We start from the raw sequence: 26,979 nt of genomic DNA, 5'->3' as shown, positions 1-26,979 counted from the left end.
TCATTTGTGATCTGAATTATTTATTATATTTGAAATTTACGAGAGCCAGTGCTAATGGGATAATATTGTGTTTTAAGTGTAATGTATAGTACGTTTGCAAAAAAAAAAAAAAAAAAAAAAAAGAAAATCGGTTTACTAGTGTCACTAGTGTTAACAGAATGTCGCAGTACAGTAGTTGGTTTTGTGCTCACGTGGCCAATTTTTATACCACTATTGCATATAGTATCTTATTAGTACGATTTCAGCAGAAAGCTAGTTACAACAAACGAGCGAATATGAATGAAAAGTAGCATATAATTATTTATTTTGGTCAGATTAAGAATCGACACTATCTTACATCTTCTTGGATTATTACTGTTTCATAATATATATTAATAAACGTTGATGGTTCTTCCATAGTGGTAGTGGTTCATCCAAAATGTGGTTTAAGAAGAGCAGACAATCAAGTGTTCTCTGATGCTCTGATAATAACTGAAGACAACCAGTATCTGATAAGCAGCAAATACTGTAAATAAAACATTTAATTTTGATAACATCCATTACTAAGGAAATAAGTTTTATTTCTATCCTTGTAGTTTTGAGACAGTGTTACTCATCAAATTAATATTGTTTTCTCGTTTACAAAATTTCACTAAGTTCTGACAGTAAAGAGGTTATTTCTATGAAGAAGTGTTCAAAGAAACATCTCTACAGAATTTAGTAACAACAACTTTCATTATGCTTCTTGGCTCGTTAGTGGTTCGGAGAATTTTTGCTTTACAAGAATCTTGTTCATCACAAAAGCTCGAAGTCATGAGATTCTCTCTTTAAAACAGTATATTGTACATCATACTAATATAGGATGTATCAAACAATAGGCTTATTCAAACAGAAGAAACATTGAAAATATTTACTTTTTTATTAACAATACATAGAGACACATTCGTTATGTCACCGGATAGAGAAACGTCTTACCTCTCAGTTCCATTTAACTCTGTAGATGATGCTTCTTTACTACAAACTGACACAGATATGCTAAGTAATTGGTGTACTAACTAGAATTTAGCTTTAAATCCCAACAAATGTTGCATCATTTCTACCTCTATATGAAAGAATATGCTTTGTCAGACATACAATGTCAACAATATACCTATTAAACGTGTAACATCTCGAAAACATGTATTCACTGACTTTGTTCAGAAACTCTATTTTACGGATCATCCAGAGCACCATCCAGAGCTATGACATTACTTGGTCTACTTTATAGATTTCCCGAAATACAAAGTCTCCCTGCCTTTACAATGTATTATGAGGCTTATATTTCCCCGATCATTGAATTTCGATCACCTGTATAGAATAAGGCAGTACCTACTAACCTACCATGCATGGACTTGGTCTTGAGCTTCTTTAGATCTATAGTTTGATTTAGAATTCCCGAATTACGTGAGAACACGAGACAAGAAATAGTGTCTTTAATGAACTTCTTATTCCAAACAAACGACGCAGAGCAGCAGACCCAATTTACCTATATAAGATTATCAATGGTAAAATTGATTCTGAATTTTTACTATCATAGATTAAACTTCGAGTTCCTCCCCGGCAAACTAATTCCCTTAATTCGCTAACTTACGACACACCTATTGTAAAACGCTCGTTGTTTTATAAACTAACGCATGATTACAATACATTGCTAACAGAATGTAATACGGTATTTTTACTTCTGAAGAAAATTTTAGAACTCAGCTAGAGAGAACATTGTAAATTGAGAGGTGTACCTTTTGTGTTTGTATTTCTTTTTATTTTTATTGTTTTTACTTTTATTATTTTTATTTTATTTGTTAATGTGATGTTGTTCAGTTTCAGTCAATTAGCTTAATGTTGTATGAAATTCTGTGAATAAATAAGTTAATAAGTTAAAAATATAAACGAAGCAACAAAACCATATTGTGTAAACTGCAGATAATTGTTACTGTTTACTTTCACGACAGTGCAATATTCAGGGGTTGACTGGCCCACCCTGCTACCCTGCAAATGCAGGGTGAGCCCCCCAAACAGGTGGGCCCCCTCCACCAATTTTTAAAAGATGTGCTTAATTAAACCTACCAGCATCAAAAATATGTCAGGGTAACTTCCGCAAACTTCTGTTTTGCATAAAAAAGACGTAAAGTTAAACTTTCATGAATAGACCTTCTTCTTCTTCACGTTTATCGACTTGAAAAGGTTCCGTCTATGAGACAATCAGGCCCTAAAACATTGCGGGGTTTGTGATACAGCAGCTGTTAAAAACGAGCACGTTAACTACTATTTTTTTAAAATATAAGAAACAGTAGATTTCAGGCTGTTATTGGATTTGGATACCATTGCCTACTCCGGTCCTTTTACAAGCCGGCGAGTGGTGATGTTTTAAAGAAACAATAGTTTCGTAGATATTGTTATTGTGGAAAGTGGAGGTGGAGCCGGATCGCTTTTGAACTGCAGCCCTCAGACCAAATTTCGAACAAAGAAATCGGATCAGGCGTCGTTGTTCTTTTGTTTTTTTTCAGTGTGGTAAAGCGAAAAGAAATTAGTCGCCACTATCAACGATTGTTTTATACAAACCTCAAACAATTACTATGAAGTTGCTGCCCTTGGCTCGTGTTTTATTTGTATATTACATCGAAGAGCAAATCCGATAGCAGCAATTCAATTATTGGAACACCAGTTACGTGTCGTTTGTCGTGGAAGACAGATGTGGTTGTGTCAGTATGGATGGTAGGAGTGATTGTAAGATTCTGTAAAGAAAAAATATAAAAGTGGTGCTAAAAAGCGAGAACACAAACGAAGATGTGATTTACAAAAAGCTGCATCTGACCCAAAACAACGTAGGCTATTTGAATCTGTGAAGTCCCAAGAAACAAATGAGCATGATGTGACTCATTCGAGTACTGCAGGACAGTTGCCAAGTATTTTTTGTTTTTCTCTCAACAGTGTTTATAAATTATAATGTATACACCACGTCTTTGGATGATTTCAGTCAATTATAGCTTATCTTTTATGGCTATTTTTACTTGAAATTACACAACTTTAACAGGCGAACACGAAATTAACTGAACTGTTTGCTCAGCAGTTTGCTTTGCTGCCGCGTAGTGCTTTCAAACGGGTCAGATCAGGCTTTCATGAGTCAGGGGTCGAGTCAAGCCTGCTTGAGACCCGGTTCGGCCAGGTCACCTACGCTAGGGTCAGGGCTGCTCTAGCCACGGGTCGGCTCGGGTCAACTTTCTTATGCGCCGATGAAAGTGATCAAAAATCGGTTGCGTTCATCGCTTGGACAAGATTTGTTGGAAGACTTTATTCTTTTATACATAGGAAGATCATATACGTTTGATTACGACAAAGTGATTGACGATCTTGTATCTAGCTCCAAAGAATTAGGTAGATATTTGAAATTGTGAGTGTAACTGGGGCATAATGAAGATATTAATACTAGGATACATTTCTGGCACTCATATTAATATTATATTATATTAGGTTACAGTATACAATTCAGTAGAAAATTTCAACCAAATTGATATTAGAACTGATTTACGAGGAAAGAAACTTACATTATTTCTGTCAGCGCTTTAATTATTTAGTGTTTCTAAGTTGACTTGAGATTAGTTTTTACTTATCGCACATGTATATATTTTGGGTTTTCTAAAACATGACACTCATTTATTTAAATAAATGGTTTAAATTCATTACATAAAAAAACAATAGCACTATATAAATAACTGAAAGCACCAATTCCGGTATTGTGTGTGTTTACAATAAAAAATGATAATGCCAATTACACAGTGTATAGTTACTATTAGAATGTCCCTACTTCAGATTTTTTGCAATTAATGTTTTGCTTTTGTATGAATATATGGGATACTATTTATGGGTTCGAAGATGGACTTTTATATGTAATACATATGAAATATGCCAAGTACATTTTTACATTTTTATACAGTGGGCCCTCATTTCAGTTTAGCAGGGTGAGCCTTATGGTTGCCAGTCCGCCCCTGGCAATATTTAACAAGCTTTATCGGCAATGTACACGAAGCAAACGACCATTAAAACGACGTAACTATATTTAGATTGAACATTAATATATATATAATGTAAATTAGTTGGACAAACTAAAAGAAATGGTAGTGTAATTGATTAAAGAATATAGTTAATCACGATTTTAACATACAGCATACAACAACCCGAAGACTTGAAGGAGCAAGTAAATAATAATAATAATAATAATAATAATAATAATAATAATAATAATAATAATAATAATAATAATAATAATAATAATAATAATAATAATAATAATAATATCACCGTATTTATAAACGACAAATGAGCTCCCTGGTGACTATGCGCATAGCGTGAGGGTCTTTGACGCGGTTAACTTCGGGTGTGGTTGCTACTCATGTGGTTTGGACCTGTAGGTCCACGTCGCATACACCATCGCTGCTGGACAAGACGCTAAACTCAACTTATCAAATCAAAATTAAACAAACGACAAACGTCTCAGTTTGTTACAGTACTTCCTAATAGTAAAGACACACTAATAGATGTCACCACTAAAATCCCTACCACTAGCCTGCCTGAGGTGAATATATATCGCTAAGGATCGGTCAATTTGTCGACTTAGAATATTATAAAATTTTAATTGCAATTTAGTTACTTCAAAATAGGACAAGAATTGTAATCAATCTGAGCATTAATATTTGTGCATTTCTACAGCAATATATTGTGACGATTTAACTGCAATTTGAAGTGTGTTGTTTCAATTTTATTCTTTCAAAATAGATGATTATGATTTTGGACGTGCTTTACTGTTTACTATTAATACAAAGCCCATAACCTGCTTTAAATTTCAACATTAATATTTGTGTAATCGCACGTTAGTTGGTAAGCGAACTCTAAAACGAAGAAAGAAAAAGTAGAAATAAAAATACATTTGATAAACGTAAATAATAAGAACTTTTAATTAATCACAGTTTTAACGCGTACTATATAGGAAGCTAAAAGATCATGAGCAATAACTAATAATAATAATAACCAGTGACGTATTTAGGGAGGCTTCCGGGCTTAAGCCCCCCTAAATCTTACTATAGTAAAGTATATGAAATATCTTGCAGAATTCTCACATTTTCAGGCAAATCACCCCCCTGACCGAAAGTTAGCAAAGCCCGCCCGAAACAAAATCGTAAGTACGCCACTGATAATAACTATAGTAGGTTGGAGTATCATACTCATAGAACCAGTTGAAAAATGACTTGAATGACACTGCTCGTGGCCTTGGAATCTTGGCATTGTTTGAATCCTAAATTAGTGGACTTGGTCATTGAAGTTTGTTGGGCACACTCTTACCGTGCAAAGCGACTGATATTACAGCCAGGGACTCATTTCTCAAGGCTATTAATCTTGTAATACGAGGGTAAGTCAGAGAGAAGGGACTTTGGAATTTCTCGCACTCATTCCCATGTTAGTCGTTGGAATGTAGCAGACCGTTAATCGACGTGGCAGCTCCATTGTCGATCTGTATCAAGGGGGAAATGAGGGCATGACTCGCTTTTTGTTTTCGCAAGGTGTTAAACCTGTGGAAATTATTCGTCGAATACAAGCGCAATATGGCGACAGCTGTTCATTGCGAAGCAAGGTTTACGAATGGGTAGAGCATTTCAAGCAGGGCAGAATTTCTTTATATGACGAGGAAAGATCGGGGAGGCCATCAACATCAAGGACTTGTATGCTGATGGAAAACATACGAATCATAGTAGACCAAATCGCGAATATTTTACATATCAGTCATGGTTGAGCGTATTCCATCTTACATGACAGCCTACATTTTTGGAAAGTGTGTGCAAGGTGAGTACCCAAGGAACTGTCAGCGCAGTATAAGGTACAAAAGTTGGACATCTCTCGTAAACGTCGGGCCTGTTATTGTCGCGGGTTAGATGGACTTTTACAGCAAATTGTTACTATGGATGAAACTTGGGTAAATCATCACGAACCTGAAAGTAAGACTGCGAGCATGTGCTCATTGAAGGAAGCGCTCAGGGGAAGAAGATTTGCAAACGATGCAGAAGCAATTGATACGATGCAAAAATTGGTTACAAATGCAACCGAAAAACTTTTCCCCGACGGAATCAAAAAACTTGTGAAACGTTGGAAAAGTGCGTTAAAGTGCAGGGAGACTACGTAGAAAAATAATGTATGTTTCACATTTCTATCATTAAAATAAATGTATATTTTCTCAAAAGTCTCTTTACGTTTTGATTTCGACTTGCATAAACACAAAACGTTTAAAAATAAAATATTTACAATTTGTATATCTAATGAAAATAATTACAAACTTAAAGTACTAGGAATAGAATTAAAATGGCTTCTTCTATTACTGCAGTATTTTTACTTCGCGACATTTTATTGTAAAGTATGGACTTGTATAATTCATATTCAAGCAGGGCGTGATATGTAGAGGGCAGCAGGTGCAAATTTCCTCTCCCACTGATTTTATGAAGTCCATACTGTTAATTAATTGTATGTATACTAATATAATACTAAATAAATATGAAGCATTTTCCCCCTGGCAAAATCTGGTATGATTCAAGATAAAAAGAGAATTGACAACATTGCTTTACTATATTTATCTGTAAAAGCCACATACAGAAACCTCATAGATTTGATTTGGTACATGCGCTTAATGCTAATTGAAAACTTACCTTCTATAGCCAAGGCCTTCATCATATTATTCCAAATAGGAGGATATGGTTTAAGGATGTACTTATTAAAGGAGAATTCGAAGTGCCAAAGGAGGGAAAAAATTGTCACTATAAACCATGGCCAATACATCTCGCGTTTATTCTAAAAAAAAAGTAAAGAGTTTTACATTTTAAAAGAAATATTTCCTTTTTGTTTTAAAATCTATTCCCCTGAAATGATACAAATAAATGGAATTTATATGCTAATAATATTTAAAAATTCTGCTAACCTCAGAATTTACGATCTTGCACAATTGTCCCGTAGGGCTCTTCAAATAAATGTTTCACTACCCAAATTTTGATATCACTTAGATAATCTAATTCCTCTTTCTAAAATGTGCTGGTTTGAGATCTTTTGTCTTAGGTTAAAATCCAGATTTCTTATTCAATACGAAGAACAAGTCCTAAAATAACAATGCATTCAAATGATAAGAAATTACACTTTCCTGTTGAATGGATTGATTTGTCAGTCGAAAGGTCTAAGTTAAATTACATTCCCCCTCTCTGTATCATATATTGTTGTTTGTTGTTTATAAAGTTTAGTTCCTTTCCCTACACTGAGGCAGTGTGAGACGGTGACCTACAGCCTAAGTTGAAATCCAAATTTAAAGCTCAGTGCTCTTGCACCGGGACTAAATTCTCCAAAGTCTCAAATGCTATAAGAACAGTTGAGTGAGCTTCTTTTAGTACAGTCAGTCCAATAAAAAATATTTCAGAATTTCTAATTTGGGAAGGAGACCTACACGTAAATGTATGGTTCATAATCAAAGCTGAAGTACTATTTTCAGATACACACTGGTCCTTAAGATTTATCTTACCTTCTTTTTTGTACACGATCACAACATTTTAATTTTGGTACGAATGGAAGAAAATTCCAAAATATAAGACCATGTCATATATCCGTTCTTTGCAATGGAAGAAAACTTTTTTTATGACATTATTCTTTGCGAGAGGCTTGAACACTTTTCACCACCTTAGAAAACGCATTGCAATCAAAGTGATATGATGAAAATGGTTGTCAGATGAAGTACTAACTGTATTCAAAAAATAATATTAAATGGATTTCTCGTTTTTCTCTTATGATTAGACTGATAACTCTGCGTCATTTTCATATCTCTCTAACCTTAAGGGATTTTGAGATATGACCATTGTATTAAAACAATATTGTAACTCCTATCCCTATCTCCCATCTGTCTCGACCTTTCTATAGGAAACAAAAGATCACTGAAAGGTGATTTTAATTATTTTAAATGAAAAGTCTAAATACCTAATTACAAATCTCTAATTTCAACGATTTTGAGATATGGCGATTTTATATTAACAATTAAAAACCCACCCTTCTTTCCCTGTAGGGGAAGTACCAGAAAACTCTGAAACACATCTTTAATTAGCTTAAATGAAAATTAAATACTAAATATCATGACTGTAATCCTAAAAGGTTTTGAAACATGGTCACTCTGTTATAACAATTGGAATCCTACCCTTTTTCCACCGTTTTTCTTCTCTTCCTTGGGTATACCAAGCAACGATGAGAAATAATTGTAATATTTTAAATGGGAGGTAAATGTACCAGATTTCATGTTTCTACTCTTAGAGATTCACATATATAAAACTGACATCTCTACCCCCTCCCTCCTTCCATATCGAATTTCAAGGAACCTTAGTGTTGCCTTTTATCACAAATTATGTGTTCTACCAAAATTTAAAGTTAATAGAGTAAGCGATTTGGTCAGTTAATCACTCACTCAGGACTCCTTACTTTACTTATGGATGTGTCTATTTAATTATTAAAACATTTACACCTAAATCAAAGAATTAATTAAATAAAACAAAAGTTAATTACATGTTTTGTGCATTAATGATATTTGAGACCTTCTATGAATATTTTAACTACATCCGCATTAAGAAAGAATGTGTTTGTGTGTTAATTGAGTACGTGCTGAATGCAGATGAGTAATAATAGTGATAGACATTCTTACACAATAATTGGAAGGTTTCGAGATTAAATTCGGAGGTCGACTACTTTCACTGAGTTTTAACATAGTACTTTGTTTTGAGTTTGGGAGATTAATGCCGCTCTGATGGCTTTAAATATGAATTTTATCCGACTTTCTTCTATTCTCACTTTGGTTTTTGTTGTTCATTGCAGTCTAAAATGATTTACGGAGCTGTAGTTTCAAGTTGTACATTTTTTCTTTCGATTTCGAGAACTTCAATCTACGAGTTTTGTTATCCTCAAAAAAAAAAAAAAAAAAAAAAAAGATCTTTTGTCACCTGACTGCAAAGCTTGGTGCAGGTAGTTTTAGAGACCATTGCTGTGTTGAGTCTTTGAACTTGGAGTAGAGATGAATTCTTGGATTTCATTTCCTCATTTTTTATTTAAAAAAAATTGAGCATAGACTAGAATGGAATAATAGGATGTAGTAATTGTCAGTTAGACTTTTTATCCCCAAGAATATATATTTGTGAGAATGAAGAAAGGAAAGTTGGATACGTTTTTCTGAATTTCAATGTAGATAGAAACTAGTAATTGAATTAGGTAATAGTATACGACAGTTCCTCATTCCGTACTCGAGGATAGTTCTTACTCTTGCACCACGTACAGAAATGGTGGTATGTCATGTACAAGTGGTAATTGAACACATAAGAAACCCAGATCATGTTGTACTCACACTGGAATATGCAGTATGAGTACACCGTGATGTGCGTTTCTTATGTGTGCTATTACAAATTCTACATGAAATACCTCATCATTTCCCGAGGGCTCACGAAGTTGTTTTTTACGGATTATTCATTGAGGATCTAGGAACTTGAAAATGGGGTAACAAAGCAACTTTCATTTACTTATCGACTGAAACTTGTACATGACATACCACCATTTCTGTACGTAATGCAAGAGTAAGAACTATCCACGAGCACAAGACATGCAATATGCGTTCAAGCCCCCCCCCACACACAGTGTGAAATATAAAGTACAAGGGCACTACAGAGGCGCACATAAAGTGCACCGTACTCGAGGGTAGTTCTAACTCTTGCACCACGTACAGAAATGGTGGTATGTCATGTACAAGTTTCAGTCGATAAGTAAATGAAAGTCGCTTTGTTACCCCATTTTCAAGTTCCTAGATCCTCAATGAATAATCCGTAAAAGACTGAACTTCGTGAGTCCTTGGGAAATGATGACGACCTGTTGTATACTATATTCTTGAATTAATTCGTTCATTGTACTATGATTCTGTCTCAGCTTAGATATTTAGATTTGTAAAATGTACGGAACAATTGTGTTATTTTGGACGCCCAATGTATAAGTACTCGAGGAATATCCAGATATTACTTCTCACACACAGGGGCGTCATTTAGGGAGGGCAGGAGGGGGCAATTGCCCCCCCAAGACTTTGAGGAATACATATACTTTAATAGATTGTCTAGTAATATACTAGTACAAAACGTGAAAGTCTTATTTTGGTGGTGCTCTTGCCCCCCTCAAGCGAAGTCTGAAATGACGCCCCTGCTCACACATATAACGAGGTAGAAATACGAAATGCAACATTCCCTCTATTACACATAATATTTTAAAAGAAAGGCACGATAAAGTTAAGTGAAGTGCAGTTATTAGTGTGTTATGATGCAATCTGTAAAGATGGAAGTCGTCTAAATGTGTCTGAAATATATCCGACTCCTCTAATGTACTGTTACTAGTTACTGACTGCAAGCCGTGATACTATCCTCAAAGATACATATACAGTGTAGGAAACTCTGATTAGTGTTTAAGCATCAGAGAAAATTGAAGGAGAATTTTAAGGAATACCGAACCTCAGGGGGTACAAGGAGCCTATCAGGGCCACGACTCTGCAAATTATTTCCTGGACCCACCAAATTATCAGCTTTTAAAACATCACCGTAACACTATCGCACTTGAGTCATTCAAAAGTTACAAAGTTTACATATAATTAAAAATTTACGCTGTTTACCAAACCTTACCGATCGGAAAACAGTATGGTATCTCTTTCGTGTAAGGACTGACCAAGTGCACAGCTTGTTACCACATCTGCTACAAACGATTGATCTAATCCAGGTTTTTTTTTTTTTTTTTTTTTTTTTTTACTCGCGAGTAACATAAATATTTTTGTCACGAAATCTTAAAGAAATTTTTAAAAAAATTGAAACAAAATCAGTCTTATGCAGATAGGTTCTGTGTACAAGGGTTTAAATTCAATTCACAAATATAAAACGTTTGTTCCGGGCGCTACTTATTGGTTAAGAATAATATTTAAAAAAACCCTAGTACATAATATTTATGGTCAAAAAGAAAAAGGCTAAAAAACATTATTTTTAGTTTTTTTCTGGGTGGAAACGAACATTTTCCAGTTTATTCAGGCCTCAAAATCACTAGATGTAAAAATTGTTTGGCTTTTTACATTGTAGCTGGCGTCCCTCACAAACGATGGGCTCCTCCTACATAAACATGCCTAAAACCCTACCAAACCTTCAATTCCTAATTTTATTAGACCGTACAAAGAAGTACATAATAAAGTTTTGGGAGGACTTGTAATCTAAAGTATGACAAATGTGCAACGCAGTTAGTAAATGTAGTAAATGTTAGTGTTAGTGTCGCAAATGTGTGCAAGATGTAAGTCAAGTGTTTTATGTGATTCGAACACTGTCGCTGAAGCGCCTGCTCCCTATGGACACGACCCCACGTTCACGTACCCCTTATGCTGCGTTCTTGCTCAGAGTGGTTTAAACTGCACAGCGTTTAGTGGATACCTAGAAAAAGTTAGTAAGTGAAATTTGTACTTTGTTTTACAGGTGTAAGTCATTCCGCCCTTTTTGTATCCATAAAGAATTAGTCTTCTCAAAGTAAATCTGCACCCAATAATGCAAGTATGTAGCCCTTAAGAAACATTGCGAGAGACAATAAATGTAAAAATGTCAATGAAGGAAATGAAAGAAGTGATTCTGAGTATGCATGTCTAAACTGGGACTGTAAAATGCATTTCTTTTCTAGTTCCTTATCAAGATTCTCTGGCTTAGAATTTAAAAGATGTTTTCATGACGAAGGAATAGGTTGATTTTTTTAAACTACCATTTATGTAATCGTAATATTATTTCCTTGTAATAAAAATAATAGAAGAATAAGATAGCATATTATAAGGTGCTAAATCTACGGATTGAATTTATCTTGAAAACATAGTGAACAAATAACATTTATGGCTTATTTTTCTCTTATTAACTATTGATTCTACTTCCGTTAGTTCTCTCGACATTTTTATTCTCTTGAAACTTTTAATTATAAATTGTTAGTTCTAGAAAGGAAGAAACCCTTGGTAGTAATATTTTTACTTAAGAAAGGAACTGCTTTATGCAATTTTACTTTGTCTAATATCTATGTTTTATGATTTCTTAAACATATTATTAATTTAACTTTTTTTTTGGTTCGAACACAGGAGAAAAACACTCTCATTTATTTCAGTATAGGTAGTACAATTTTGTGCTGAGAAAGAAAATAACAATCAAATATCTAGTTTTGATCAAAAACTGTATGTTTAAAATGCATTTATTTATACAAAATTTACTGTAGTGTTCGCAATGAGTTTGAGAATATCGGTAACCTTCAGTAGTGCTATGTAAATATGTTTTATATTGTAATGTAGCATGTGTTCCTGTGTACAACCTGTGTACTTTCGCCGGAGTACTACACACCAAGTGGAACTAGTACGAGAAGCAGACATCGGGCCACAAGCACCTCTTACAAGTCACATGACGACATAGCAGTAACCGCTAGGACGCCTATATAATGGATAGCATATGCGGACAGACAGCAGTCCCCCATTGGTCTACCTCCTCTTGGTTGCCGGGAGAACTAGGAGTAACACAACCTCAAAGCCTCTGGTCTACTGCAGAACTCTTGACTATTCTTTTCCTCTTGGCTTAGCTTGCTTCGCGGCTCTGTGACATTTTAACCCCCTCTCTTCTTGCTGCGAAATATTTGAAATTCCTACACCACTCTACTTAGTTTGCCCGGAGATCTATAGAGATCCTATTCTTGACCGCATGGTCTTCGACTACCTAATTTCTATCTCACAATAGAGAAAATTTTGCTAAAGTATTTCTGTAAATACTGTTGATATTAGAGGATTTATTTATAAAATAAACCGGTAGTGGTAGTCGACTCCGGACTCTGATTTTACAACCTAGCTCTACCCGTACCAGCACTAGCGGAGTTTTACAATATAAAGATAAAATGAAATGCTATACAATATATAAAACACACACTTACCGAGTAAATAGCGTAGACCAACATTAAGGACACCGCTCCTTCGACCAACATTAATTCATCTGTAGATGAAGAACAAAATGGGATGCTCTTAGAAAATCGAAGTATAATTAATAGCAAGAGAAGAAAACAGTAACATAATAACCTCGGTTGGTTTGTTGGCTGTAGATTGAAAAGTTATACGTAAAAGAATGCTGGATAAGGTTTACATAATTTCGAGCATCATATAAAAACTTACTTTATGCTTATATTACGCCATTGCTTGTTGCTGAAATATCATTAATTAGATAATAAATCACTCACCAGAAAGAGCGGAAGACACCTGTTCTTTTTGCGAATTATCAGCAGGGCAGTCATGGTGTGTAACTCTGAACAGAGGCCAAGTCCTTTTGTGTGAATTGCAAGGCTAAACATTCTGCTTGTCTCGGGACTGTCCAGAGCTTCAACGTAAGAGATGTATCCGAGAGCTAATGGTTGTTAAGAAGATCTTTGCTGCTGATGCAAATTGTTGCTTAAAAGAAAGCATTCCTTCCTGGCTCTCTGTTCCTTTGCTATTGTTACATCTACTTCTCGTGAGTCTGAGGCTACTCAAAGGTCTAACGCTTCCATCCAAACTGATTTTTTTTCCCGACAGAAGTCTGGAAATTCTGACTTAAGTTGCATTAACTAGCGAACCCCAAAAAACGTCACATGTTTCTATTTAGGTAGTCTTGGCGAACCCTAGTTCATCACCGCCCACCTTTTCTCTCCTGCCTAAATCTTAGCCAAATATGCACCGGCTTAATGATGGGGTTCTTACATGAAAATACCAAAATCTATGTCCGTTCATAAGCTACTTGCAGTTTCTTTGAAATCTTACATGTTGGAGGATGAACTAATGGACACTGAGTGCATGGTACTCGACCCACATGGAAAACTTTGTCTTAAACGTTCATCTTACCAATTAGGGTACTTCTTCAGTGGAACATCAATGGCTTCAGTAGTCACCTTGTGGAAGTAACATTACTTCCTCAGACTACTCACCAGTCACTGTCTATTTGCAGAAAACTTATTTAAAGCTCACTCGGTCTCATATTTCTGGCTTTACTTTTTCTTACACGTGATAAACCTAGTGCTGCTCGCACTACCGGTGGTGTACCCACATGTATTCTCGGCAGATTCACATAATTTCTCGATTGCAAGCTGTTGTGGTGCAATTTTTATTCCTTTGTGCGCTTACCATTTGTTAATTTTAAATTCCTCATTCGGAAGTCTTTACGAATGCTGATCTGTTTTAGTTCCGTCATCAGCTTGAAATGCTAGTCTTGCTTGTTGGAGTTCTTAATGCCTACTGTCGTCTCCGTGACTCTGTTCGCACTGACGATCATGCACTGGATCATGTCAGGTAACGGACTTTCTTGAAGAGAATGCATAACGATCTTATGTGGCAATGGTTACTTTTCGTTATTCATCGAAGGTTTCCATGTTTTTCTTCAGTTTCCTCTATAACGTTTCAATATGAAGCGTGCTGAATGGTCTAACTTTTGCGCCCTCAGTGAGTTTCATTGTCGTCATGATCTCCCTGCAGCTACTGTAGCAGTGTATTCGAGCAGATTCTTTTCAACGCTACTCAGTTAAAGCCGGAGAGTAACTTGGTGGTCTGTGGAAATCCGTGAGGCTATAATGGATCGTATGCGGGCACGTGATACTTGTGCCATCCAACCGAAAAGGAATTCAACGACTTCGAATTCTGCATGCGCAATCACAACGCTTTGTAAAACTCTCAAAATGCTAAAGCCACAAAAATTATGTTTTGTCCCAATACCCGGTGTCTACAGTATGACGTCGGCTTCGCTCTCTTACTGGTAATAATTCTTGTGTTGCAGTACCTGCTTTATCTTTGAATTGTATGTTAGAGACGAACCCTTTGCTAACACTTTGGACCACCACTTTGCGTATATCTCCCAGTCTGATCCCTAACTTACAGCCTTTGCTCGTTTTGAGAAAATATTAAAGTGGAACCCGTTAAACTTCCGCACAACCAACAGCTAAAACTATAATGTACCTTTCACGCTTGTTGAATTGATTCTACTCTCCGTGAATCACCCAATGCTGCCCCGGAACCTAATCGAATATCGTATGAAATGTTGTGTAACCTCTCCCGCGATACACTGCTTGAATTTTTACAATTGTATATTTTAATTTGGTTACAGGAATTTTCTCCAACCTGTTGGCTTGAGACTCTGGTTGTTTCCGTCTTCAATCCAGGGATAGTCGCAACAAGTCCCATGAGCTACAGATCCATTGTTCTTACGATCTGCGCCTATAAGCTGTTTGAACACATGGTAAATATGCACCTGGTGTAATGTTTGGAATCTAATTCGCTCTTAAACAATTATCACCTAGATTCCACTCTTTCCGCTGCATTATTGACAATCTCATTCAACTCGAGGGGCAGATTCATTACGCCTTTTTCAACGGAGAACATCTTGCTATTTTTCGACTTCGAGAAGGCATATGGCACCCCTTAGCGTTACTGATATTGAAACAATTACATGACTGGGGCCGTCGTGAAGATTTGGCTCACTTTATTGTGAATTTTCTTCGTGAACGACTTTATAGTGCGAGTGGAATCTAGTCATTCAGAGCTCTTTGTCCAAGGAAATGGTGTTCCACAAAGCAGTGTACTTAGTGTCACCTTGTTTGCCATCGCCGCCAATAATGCTCTTTTATTGCTCCAGTCTCATGTTTGTGATCTGCTTTATGTTGGTCTCGCAATTTACCGTTGTTCCAGACACCTTCGCGACAATACTCGGCAACTGCAAATGCCTCTACTTCGTCTTGTTCACTGGTCGTGGGAGAAACAATTTCGATTTTCCACTGAGAAATTTCAATGTGTCTACTTGTGCTGCGCCAACTCACTTGCCTTATTATCCCGGAACTTTATATGGATGACTCTTATTTACCGTTCGTTGATAAGATCCGTTTTCTGGATCTGACTTTGACTGTCGATTGACATGGGGATCATATATTTTTATATTAAGTAGTCTTGTCTCTGCGTTCTGTATCTCCTTTGTGTAGTGTCCCGTCGCACGTGGAATATTGGTCATACTATTTTTCCACTTATAGCTTAATCTAATCCAGTCCAAGTTAGATTATGACAATGTTGCTTATACTCTTTCATGCTAAGGCAACTTCACAGCGTCCATCACTTGGGTACTAAACTAGCAACTGGTGTATCCCGGACAAGTTCGATTAGGAGTTTGATGTGGTGGTCAGCGAACCCTTCTTAAACTTTCGTCGCAAGAGACTCCTCTTCAATTATTCTGCGCATGTGCGTTGTATTCCTCTCCATTCTGTAGAACTTGTCTCCGTGTGGGCGGATTTACGAGTGCTATGCAGCGTCTTAGTGCTATACGCTCATGGTACATCCGTACATGTGAGGGTTTTCTCTCCGACGACTACCTGTTGCCCTTTCTCTCTCGTCAATTCGGTTTCTGCTCTATCCCCCATAGACTTGAGGGCCTTCCATTAAAGATAAAAGGACGGGACCCTACTTGTAAACCCAATTTTATTATTATTATTATTATTATTATTATTGAAAACTCGTTTCCTTTCCAAATCTCTGATTCTGTCTAAGAGCAAGTCTGCATATAGCGGTCGTGTGTGCAGTTTTAGTGAACGAGCGGTCTGAAAGGTCAAATGGGATGGAAATCTGCGAGAAAGAGGAACAAAAGGCTTCCTTATGGTAAATTCTAGGTCAAAGTTCGAAGCATTTGTTTTAGGTAGGTGTTTTTTCTTTCTTTTCTCACGGGAAGAGAAAAGTTTTGGCACCTAAGAAATTACACTATATAAAATATCGCAAATTTGTAAGTCGATTTATTTACATTGCTATTTGTGATAATAAAAAAAATGTTATTGGAAGACATTATTGTAAAAATTAAGTTTTGTTCCGTAATCCATCGCAAGTCTTATAAGCTCCCTTTGCCTCGCACCCAAGATACATGTAGAAAATTTAGGATATGGATATATCGATGTTGATATATTTGTGATGTCGAATGTTGATATATGACAATATCGATGTGGTTGATATATCGACATATCGCACAGGCCAAGATTCGAGAAATGATGCTTGAAATATACAGAAATCAATTATCAAAATCTAAATATTGCTAAAACCTTAAAAATAGGTTCGCAATCTACCTTAAACGTGACGGGATTTGTGACGTAAAAGGCAGTTAGAAACTTCTGGAGGCATGTCAAACGGAGACCTCTTGTCTGGGTCACAAACCCCAAACAATTTTCATACGTGAAAACTACTGAATGGCCTTAACATCCACCCAGTTCCTCCAAGAAGTAATTTAAACTAATGCAAGTCTTGGGGGCGTAGATAGCGTAGCTCAGAATTAGAAACATGGGAGTAGAAATTCAAAGATAAAATTCGACAACACAGAAGTAATTTAGAATAAGAATTTAATGACTGATCTTGAATGACTGAATAACTACAGAGCATGATGTGGACTGGTATGACTTAAAGACTAGAGAAGACAATGCATAATCACTTACTTTTGGTAACGATGACGAGCAGAACCTCTGATGGACAGAATGACGGAGTGACAAAAACTAATTGTAAATAATTTGACTCGCAGAGTTTCGACGTCAAAATAGAACTTCTCATACCCGGAAGAGAATCCGGTAGTATTTATATGATTTTTCCGTCATGTCAACATTCTTGCACATTCTTTCTGAGTCTTCCTAGTTCTAGAAGTCATAGCCGGTCATTTGCATTTTAGAAGTCAAGGCACTCTAAATTTTCTATTGGATTATGAATCCTAAAGAATATTCATACTGCCTCCACTTCATACATTGCCTGTTTTATACACATTTTAAATTCAATTAAATATTTTGTTTCATTACATTGTGGTACACAATATTCCCTGAGCTTTAATTAAATATTTTGTTTCATTACATTGTGGTACACAATAATATGTTCTTCAATTCCTAATCCACGGTTAAGGGGGAAGGGAATGAACCCAAACAAACATTTTAAGGCAAACAATAATGTTAAAATAAAGGTAGTTATACTTCCCCGTTAATGGAACTCTGTTACTATTTATCTTCTAATTCTTTGTCTGATTGTCATCAAAAATCATGAACAGTACACATACTTTACATAGTATAGCAATATATTCTATAATTTTTCACAACTAAGCAAATCGGAAGACAAAATGCTTGTCATAATAAAGTGTGATGTTCTACAAGATAATCAGAATTTATTGTACTTATTTCTGTCAGTAATTTTGAGACAGATTACAAGAATAGAACTAGAAATGAGATATTTAAGTCCTTTTTTCTCTCACACTGAAAGACGTCTGCATTTTCCTGAGATTTTCATATTTTAATACATAAGTCCCCTATTGTAGGCTAATTCTGGCTACTGGGGTTTCGAGATAATCGGTACCGAAATGTGTATAGTTCCTCGACTCTCATATCTCAACAGTTTGTAAAAGAGATTTAACATTTTATGTTGTTATTTCTACGTTACAAAAACACTTCTGATATATTATATTGATGATGTATTGAAGAGTGTGAGACAAGAACATGGTAATCCACAATTTTACTATTGTAAGGAATTAGAGGTTTTCTGCTGCATAATTCATTTTCAAAGTCGGAAAGGTGATTTTTCACATAAGAATATATATATCAAGGATTAAACGGACAAGATTAAATGGAGCGGTATGCGTTGCTCTTTCTCGGGTGCTCCAAAACACCGCAGTTTCAAAAGTGTGCGTACCATGTTCTTGCCTCACACCCTTCAATTACTGAACGTATATACTCCGTATAAAATAAGAGACAGCTAACACATTGCAGCTAGGCCATCTAATATATACCTTCTTGTCAAACAATCGTGTCTGGTAGAGAGACCCTCTCTCTCCTTCTTTCCTCTCTCCCAGTTCAAAATCAGCAACAACATGAGCACAAGTCTAATTTCAAAATACACATGTATTAGTGTCAATAAAGTAAAAGAACAAAAATGAGACGAAAGGAGATTCATAAATTGATGTAGAGAGAAACTTAAACACATCTCAATGAAAAATTGAAACCGATAGATATCTGTTAGAAGTACGAAAGTGAGACAGGGAGAAAAGGAGATTGAAAGGAATTTGAAAAGAAATTTGAAAAAGAAAAGGGAGCATAGATAAAAGTATTGGGTTTAAACGTAGTTAGAAAATACCCTAACATATTAAAGTTCTATTTCTAGAAATCTACCAGTAATAAAGAAATGTTTTTTTATATTTGTCAGAACTATTCGGGTAATAAATACGTAGAGGATGCTTGCAAAATTCATTAAGTCACTTTCAAGATGAATACCAAACCTTGTGGCCAAATTAAATGCTCTTTCCAGTGAAACTGTAGAGTTCCGAGACACATCTAGGATCATGCCAAAAGTTTAACACAATCCTATCTTTCCGCGTGGTTCGGTTCCAAATTCGGTAGTGTTCATTAAACGTACTAATCTGAAATAGATGATAATGATCGTAGTATGTAGCGCAGGTCATACCTTCCATTCCAGACTACTAATGTCAACTGAACAAAAAGGAAAGAAATAGAAAAGATAGAAAAAAAGACTGAAAAAATGAATTAGTTCTATTTTACTGCTAAATTTGTATCAGAAGGAGCCTTCATTAAATTCCGATTGTATTATCGTGAAACGTTACAAATATTCAAAAGGAAAATTGGATGTTGGTTCCCTATAGACATAGAAAATCTTGCATATTTCGCATTTTAGACGTACATAAAACGAACTGAATTAAAGGATGGAAACGCATTTTATGTCAAATTAATATAAATAAAATTTCTCCTGAAATGGCAATTTTCTAGTAATTTCTGAACATTTGTCTGTTCCGAACTTCACTCCCGATTTTACTTATTGCAGATATAACGTTGTAATTCGCAATGATATAGTGAACACGCTAGAGCTGAACCGGGCAATTGCAGCGTCACGGTGATTCGATTGAGACTCGGCAACCGAGAGGAAAAAATGAAACTTTACTTATTTCTTTTACATAAAGTTTGTGTGTGTGTGAGAGAGAAGAGAAAAATGCAAGACATGATTAGGAAACGTCATGAAAGATGGATAGAGAGAGAAAGAGAGACGAATATAAATTCCAAAACTACTTATCATTACTCTGTATGATGAAGAATGCATACACTGTTTATTCGGATTCTCGCCTAGTAACTTCTCCAACCAAAGTTGGTGGCGAATGTTTTATGAAAAAGTACCAAATGGGGATTCGAACCGAGATTTTTCGTTTTTAAGTGTAGGATGGTACCAATACACCAACGGTTACTCTACCCGAAATGTGTTTAACAAAAGGTATAGTGTTTCTTTCTAAGTACAATAACATGAAAAGTGTATACTACAGACTATTCGAATGGTCCTAGTAGCCCACATAGTTATTATTTGCATTTTTCCGAACAAACATATGTAAATCGTCTCTATCATTATATAGGTGTATGCATTATTTCTCTGGTTTGCGTTTATGTCACGTATAGAATCTGTGCTCAAATGGGAGACAAGCGAAAGAAAGTATTCGTTGACTCATATACCACCCAAGAGAAGAAACATGCTCGATTCTGTCTGGAAGGTGTATATGCATGTACTACCTATGGCTTTTGATTGTTATACGAACTCATTCTTTTTTTAGGAGAACGTCAGACTTTCGAGTACGTAAGAGTATCAGGACGTTTTCTTACCTTCACAGTTATTTCAATAATAGAGCAGAATAAAAGATTTATATACAGTTTAGTGTAGAGGGTTTAAGAACTTAATGTTCGGAACATTTATGTATTAATGTCCTAAACGAATACAGGCAATACTCGTACTTATTTCGGAAAGAGAATAAAATATTTCACACCATCATGACAGTTGCAAATAAATACAACGAAAATGTTTTTCTTTATACAGGAAAAATATATATCTTTAAACTGATCTTAGTTTCGAACAAAACACACTTCAAATAAAATATTAAAATAAAAGCAATATTGGATTTCGGTAATCACTGGCCTGCTTTGGACGGACGTTTTATAGGACCACAATGAAAGGCACAGGTCTATTGATGAAGTTATGTCCACGTGAACATTGTTATGTGTCCAGTATTTTTGCTCAGTCGTGTGGCTTGGGCGAAGGAATTATTTTTTCGTTTCTGTACAAGGGGAGGAAGATCTTTACTTTTAATAATTCATTACAGAATAAGTGGGGTTTCCATTTGAAACGTCGTATCCCAAGAATTGTCGAGACTACCGTTGTGCGTAATACATTTCAGTCAAGAAAAATCACTTTCTCATTGTTCTTCTAAATTAATATTACAAATAATGAAATACATTTATAATCTCATAAACAATTAATAAATGAAGAATTTAGCTGCCCAACACCAACAAAATCGAAAATCAACCATCGCACCCTGCAACAAATATCAGGGTAGTTACAATCACCATTGTGACTTTCCCAGCCACTATAGTGTAAAATACTTTTTAAACTATTTGTATAAAAAAGGAGAATGAGACTTCAATGTCATGGGGGTGGAGTGGCAGGACACTATTATGAAATTAGACCAGATAAATTGGGGAAAGTTCATGACATTTTAACTCAAGGTGACTTCCATCAGAGATTTAATAGGGGATTTTTTTGAATACGAAGCAAATGTAAAATTATAGCTAAGATTTTTTTGAGTATGTCTAACGTAGATAGCTATAATGTGCAGTTAAATCTTGCTCAGTCAGTTAAAATAATAATCAATTGGATTACAATTTTGAAGTTAGAAACTTTGTATATAAGGAATAGTTTAGAATAGTATCTCAAATTTATAAACACTTATATTATTTATACAAATGTTTAAAGGTACCATTGAACACTTCCTAAACACTGAGGCTTCTACGCCACATAATCTTAGAATAAATGTTCTAACTAATATTTACAATGTAGATCTAAATTCTTTGGGTTTACCGTCTTTGGAAATTTTAGAGTGAATTTCAAGCCTTTCCATCAATAAACTACCTCATATTGCATCATAATTCTTTGAAATATTATACAAATATTACTCGTGTAATTAAAAATCATGTTTATAGAAACGTGAACATATAGAAGTTAATTCTTTGAAGTTTAATCATAAATAACTTTACGAATTAGTGATAACATTACAGCTACAGCTCTTACCATGGTAAGGACAACACTCCTTAAACATTGGATCATACAATGGTATAAGACTAAGGACCTGAAAATATGTATAGAAAATACAGTGCTATAATGCTATGAGACACGAATGCATTGGAAGAAAATTCTCTATAAACAATAAAGATTAAGATCAAAAGAAAACAAAAATTATTTAAAAGAAAAGTTTAACGTTTCAGCGTTCCTATTTAACTCATTTCTAGACAATTACTTAATTTACTAATAATAATCATTTTCGAAATAATTATGAGGATATTTTATTAACTTTTAATCATAATATATTGAGGATACTTCTAAAATCATAAGAAGAGACAATACACAGCAATAGAGTATTGAGATGCCGTCTGATAGGTATCTAGGATGTATATTCTCAAATATACCTGATCAACTGCTAATAAGATATCGTATCCTTGATGAAGTCAAAACGCTCTTGAACGAGTTTTGATTGGTACATTTAACCAAAATCATTCAGAGATTTGTGGATATATAATTAAAGATTGAATATTCAAAATAAATAACAAAATAAAGTTTAAGTTAGGAAAAAAGGAAATAAGTCAGAGCTCATAATGATTTGTATTCGTCGGAATTTTAAGATAAACTTCTTAATATAGAAGACCAAAGCAGGTTTTAAAATGAAGGACAAGCGTTATTATTCACGGACTAATCGGCTTCTATTTGTATATCCTCAAAACCAGAACCCTATATGATGAACATTTTGGTGCTGTCTATGGTAGCGTGCAAATTGATCTACAAGATGCATACTTTTCCAGCTATAAAATAATCTTTAAAAAAGTTGAGGTTTTAACCTTTAGTTTCACTCTATTTTTTAATTTGTAACAAGTGCCCATTCACGCTCGATAATACTTTCTTCTATAAACAACAATTTATTGTTACTCAATAGTTCATTATTGAAGAAACAAATTTGACACAGTTTAAGGAGTCTGTTGATGAAGTATTTTATTAACATAGACAGACGACGAGTCAGTTTTGTTGCAAGGTATGTGTCAGGTGGAAGATTAGTTCTTCGTGTGAATGGTTCTCATTTCGGCTGCTACCAAAATTTAAATGTATAAACTTACGTATATTGCATCAATTACGTTAAATAACAAAACGTTATCTTGTTCAGATTAATTTGTGTCTACTCTAGTTCCCCACATTCCATGACATTTTTCCGGTCTTGCTTCTTTGAAGCTTGCACATATAATTCGTTGAGATTCTTTCATGATTAGTTGAAGTTACAGCGGAAGGGTTTGGAATAAACAGGAAAATAAAATTATTTCACTTTACTTAACTAAGGTTAACAGTAATAATGTTGACGTTAGTAGAATTCCATGCATCAATGAGTTGTATGAAAGTGCTTCTCCTCCACACGTTTTGGATTGTGTAGCTATGACACGTAATTAAAAATATTCTTTGTCATTCTATAAGGATGACAAAGATTTCAATTTCGTTCTAAACTTTTTAAAATTTTTAATTGATAATCCCAATCTGTTACCAGAAATTTAGCTTCCGGTGTAAGTATACGGAAGCTTGTAGTTTCACTCGAGGTATATAACTATATATGGCGTAATTTATTTTTCAGTAACAACTGGAACCAAATTTGGGAGGCAAATAGCCAAATTTCAACAAAATAACTATTACTATATTTGATGGCCAGACTAGACTAGGCTCGGACCGCCTTTTATTGTTTGCTTGCTTGTCAATAATTATTTGCCGTATCTAAACAAAATTCAGTAGGCTAGTAGCCCATTCTCTAATAAATGATGCTTGCTATACCGGTGGCACGGCTCTGCGAAAGACAGGCTTGATCCGACTCGGCTAGATTCACTCTGTAAGTGATACATAATTTCTTTGTAAACAAATTTCGGATCTGAGCCAAACCAGTGGCTTCGAAAACTAAAATTGGTATATTTAGTGGCCTTACTAGGCCAATAACGGGCTTGGTTAGGCTCGGTTTGCCTTGTGTATTGTACTTTATTTCTCGTTACTACTGACCCGGTTTGAAAGAAATGTGATGGACCAATAGCCTATAATATAGAAAATAAAATGCTGCTGTGTTTGGAAGCCGGGCTCGGCCAGAAACAAGGTTCGTTTTTCTGTCGTTGTCTTGTATGTATACTTTATGTTTACGTAACTACTGGCCAAATCTGAATGAAATTTATTGTCCAAATAACCTATTGTGTAGGTACTAAAGACCTTTATAGTTAGTAGATAGACTTAATCAAGAACACGTTCGGATCGCTGTTCGACACTTTAGAAATCCTGGAGCTTGTCAGTTCGGTTCATCTCGCGTTATCTGCATGGTTATTTTCTTCTTATTTTTCCGTACGATAGGAAGAAATGACAATCACCTTTCAACAGTTTGCAGTCAATATATAAACGAACTATAAATCTTCATAGATTCAAACGGGTCGGCGGTTGTCTTAATTCTAATTCCTAGTATTTACAAAACTAGAAGAGAAGTAACGATGACCAAAGGGGTTAGAGTAAATGAAGACGGATTAAAAATGCAAGTATATAAAACCATCCTATGTTTATACTGTAGCAATTGAACAATCTCCAAACTTAATTGGACATCAGAGCAAGAAGAGCGACCAAAATAATTGCCCTACTAGTAATATAGGTCTTAATTAGACTTCATAACGAGAAAACAAGAAAATAGAACCAAGAAACGATACCAAATATGTGATGAAACTTCAACAGAGACAAGGACTTCAACAGAGGTAATGCTCAGCGTATATGTATTCAAAGATAGCAATGGTAAACGTACAAGTTGTTACCAGTGACACGTATCCACTTTTCTCGTCACAAAGGAAGACACCTGCTGCCAACTATGTTAAGTCAGATTCCAGAGACAACTCGACTAAACACATCAACTAGGCCTAATTAGTTTTAACTAGTGAGTAAATTTACGAAATACAAGCAATAGTTGTGTTCCCAACTCTAACTTTCGTTTCTGTTACCCGACTAGCCCCTAATGAGTATATGCGTTTCCAGAAATACCAGAGCATAAGTATTGAGTTAAATTAAAGTGAAATAGAAACATGCTTGTTTGAAAAGTAGAAAATGTCTTTTACATATATTTTAATTATATCGCACTAAGAATTTCTGGCAAAAAAGCAAATTGATATATACATAAGCTCACTCTCAACGCTTTTCACAAACGAACTCAGCTTTATAAGAAACATATACACAATTTTCATGATGTCCAGCATTTGGTATGTTTTAACATGTACGTTCATTTCCGCCAGGTACTTGTATACATACCTAATGATGATGCCGAAAGTTTTCCTCCAGAAGACAACCTTCAATACACTGGGGGAGTGTGATAATAGTATTGCAAAATATTAGTTATCTATTTGAGCACGATAGGAAATATAGATCACGAGAATTTCTAAACCACGACATCCCTAGAAATAATCACTATTTGTACAAACTTCGATCCATCTTGGGTACCCATTTCAGCCCCCACTACAAATGTTTCGTTTCAGTACTGTTTCTACGATACCGCCTATCAATAACAATTGTAATTATATCTAAACGGTTCCTGGATAACACGATGACATTAGCTTTGTTCTAGTCTCGAATAATTGGTAGATATTACTTACTATATACTATTGCGAAATTATAAGAGCCAATAATGATAGTACATTTCCACTTATCTACCCAAAATAAACGACATTGGTGTATACTGTGCTTACCAGAAAGCATACATACTACACATCTGGATTCCATACACCAAATGATTTTAATCGCCAAGTCATTACAATATGCTAACAGTTTATGTGCTGCAGCTCTATTTTTTATTAGCATAACTCATTTCCCCCTCCTATATGCTTTGCCACCAGTGACTATGCGTACGAGTCTTTCCTTTGTAATAAGGTCTCTGCTGAAAGCAGGTCCGTGCTGGCCCATCGAAAGCATCACATTATAAATAATTGTACAAGGTTTTTTCATAATAAATTCTTACACTTGTTATTGATAAGGAACCCATGATAAGGCGCCCTTGCGAAACCACATCAAAGATAAACGATTTTATTTATTCTTCTGTATGGCACCGTTCTGTACAATGAATATAAACTGTTACTGTTCGTAAAGAACTGTAAAGGGCACAGGTCACCCTTTGCGCTAGGCGCCCTTGCATAACATCAAAGATAATCAGTTTTATTAATTATTCTATATAGCACAGTTCTGCGCAATAAGAAAATACTGATACTGTTGATAAAGAAATCGTGAAGAGTATAATGCATCACATTATAGATAAGTGGATTTAGTTGTTCTGTATACCAGTTTTGTATTATACATTAATACAGTTGTTATTGCCAGAGAACAGGTAAAGTGTACAATCACTTTTCAAAAAATATGTACAGTAAAGCAATTAACATGTAGGTCTATTTGGTATGATAATATAGGAGTTTTTCGTGCTGCTACTCATTTACTGAAGAGAAACTTTCAGAACGTAAGTTCAATAGATATAGCGCAGTTTAGACAATTCAAGACTTTTAAAGCTCGTTATTTACAAAGTTGATTGTTCCTATGTTTTAAAGCAATGTTCGAATAATCAGTGCCTATTTTATTACCAAAATATAGCTATATATTGATTTATTGACATATATTTAACTTCATTTTCTTAGACAAAAATGTATTACAAGAACTAAAAAGTGTTTCTCTAGTAAAGACCTTTTCATAGTTTAGGCATTTACGTTACTAAACACATTTGGTGGTTGTAATACATAAAACGGAGCCCG

At 35.0% G+C, this 26,979-nt stretch overlaps 1 protein-coding gene across 2 annotated transcripts in view; it reads right to left on the bottom strand.

Annotated features, from left to right (window-relative positions):
- Positions 1-287: 287 nt before the first annotated feature.
- Positions 288-26,979, bottom strand: part of LOC145663699 (uncharacterized) — an 89,666-nt gene continuing 62,974 nt past the window's right edge. For both annotated transcript variants that reach the window (XM_081729794.1, XM_081729793.1), the window contains exons 3-6: positions 22,217-22,274; positions 13,024-13,082; positions 6,705-6,846; positions 288-505 (exon numbers count right to left, since the gene is read on the bottom strand). In XM_081729794.1, the coding sequence (XP_081585920.1) occupies positions 426-505; positions 6,705-6,846; positions 13,024-13,082; positions 22,217-22,274 (339 nt within the window). In that variant the 3' untranslated portion in view covers positions 288-425. The remainder of the gene's footprint in view (positions 506-6,704; positions 6,847-13,023; positions 13,083-22,216; positions 22,275-26,979) is intronic.

This window comes from Thermobia domestica, chromosome 11 (genome assembly GCF_964235325.1).
Source record: "Thermobia domestica chromosome 11, izTheDome1.hap1.1, whole genome shotgun sequence".
NCBI lineage: Eukaryota > Metazoa > Arthropoda > Insecta > Zygentoma > Lepismatidae > Thermobia > Thermobia domestica.
Note: the sequence above shows the minus strand (reverse complement) of the source record. Positions and strands in the feature narration are given on the sequence as shown.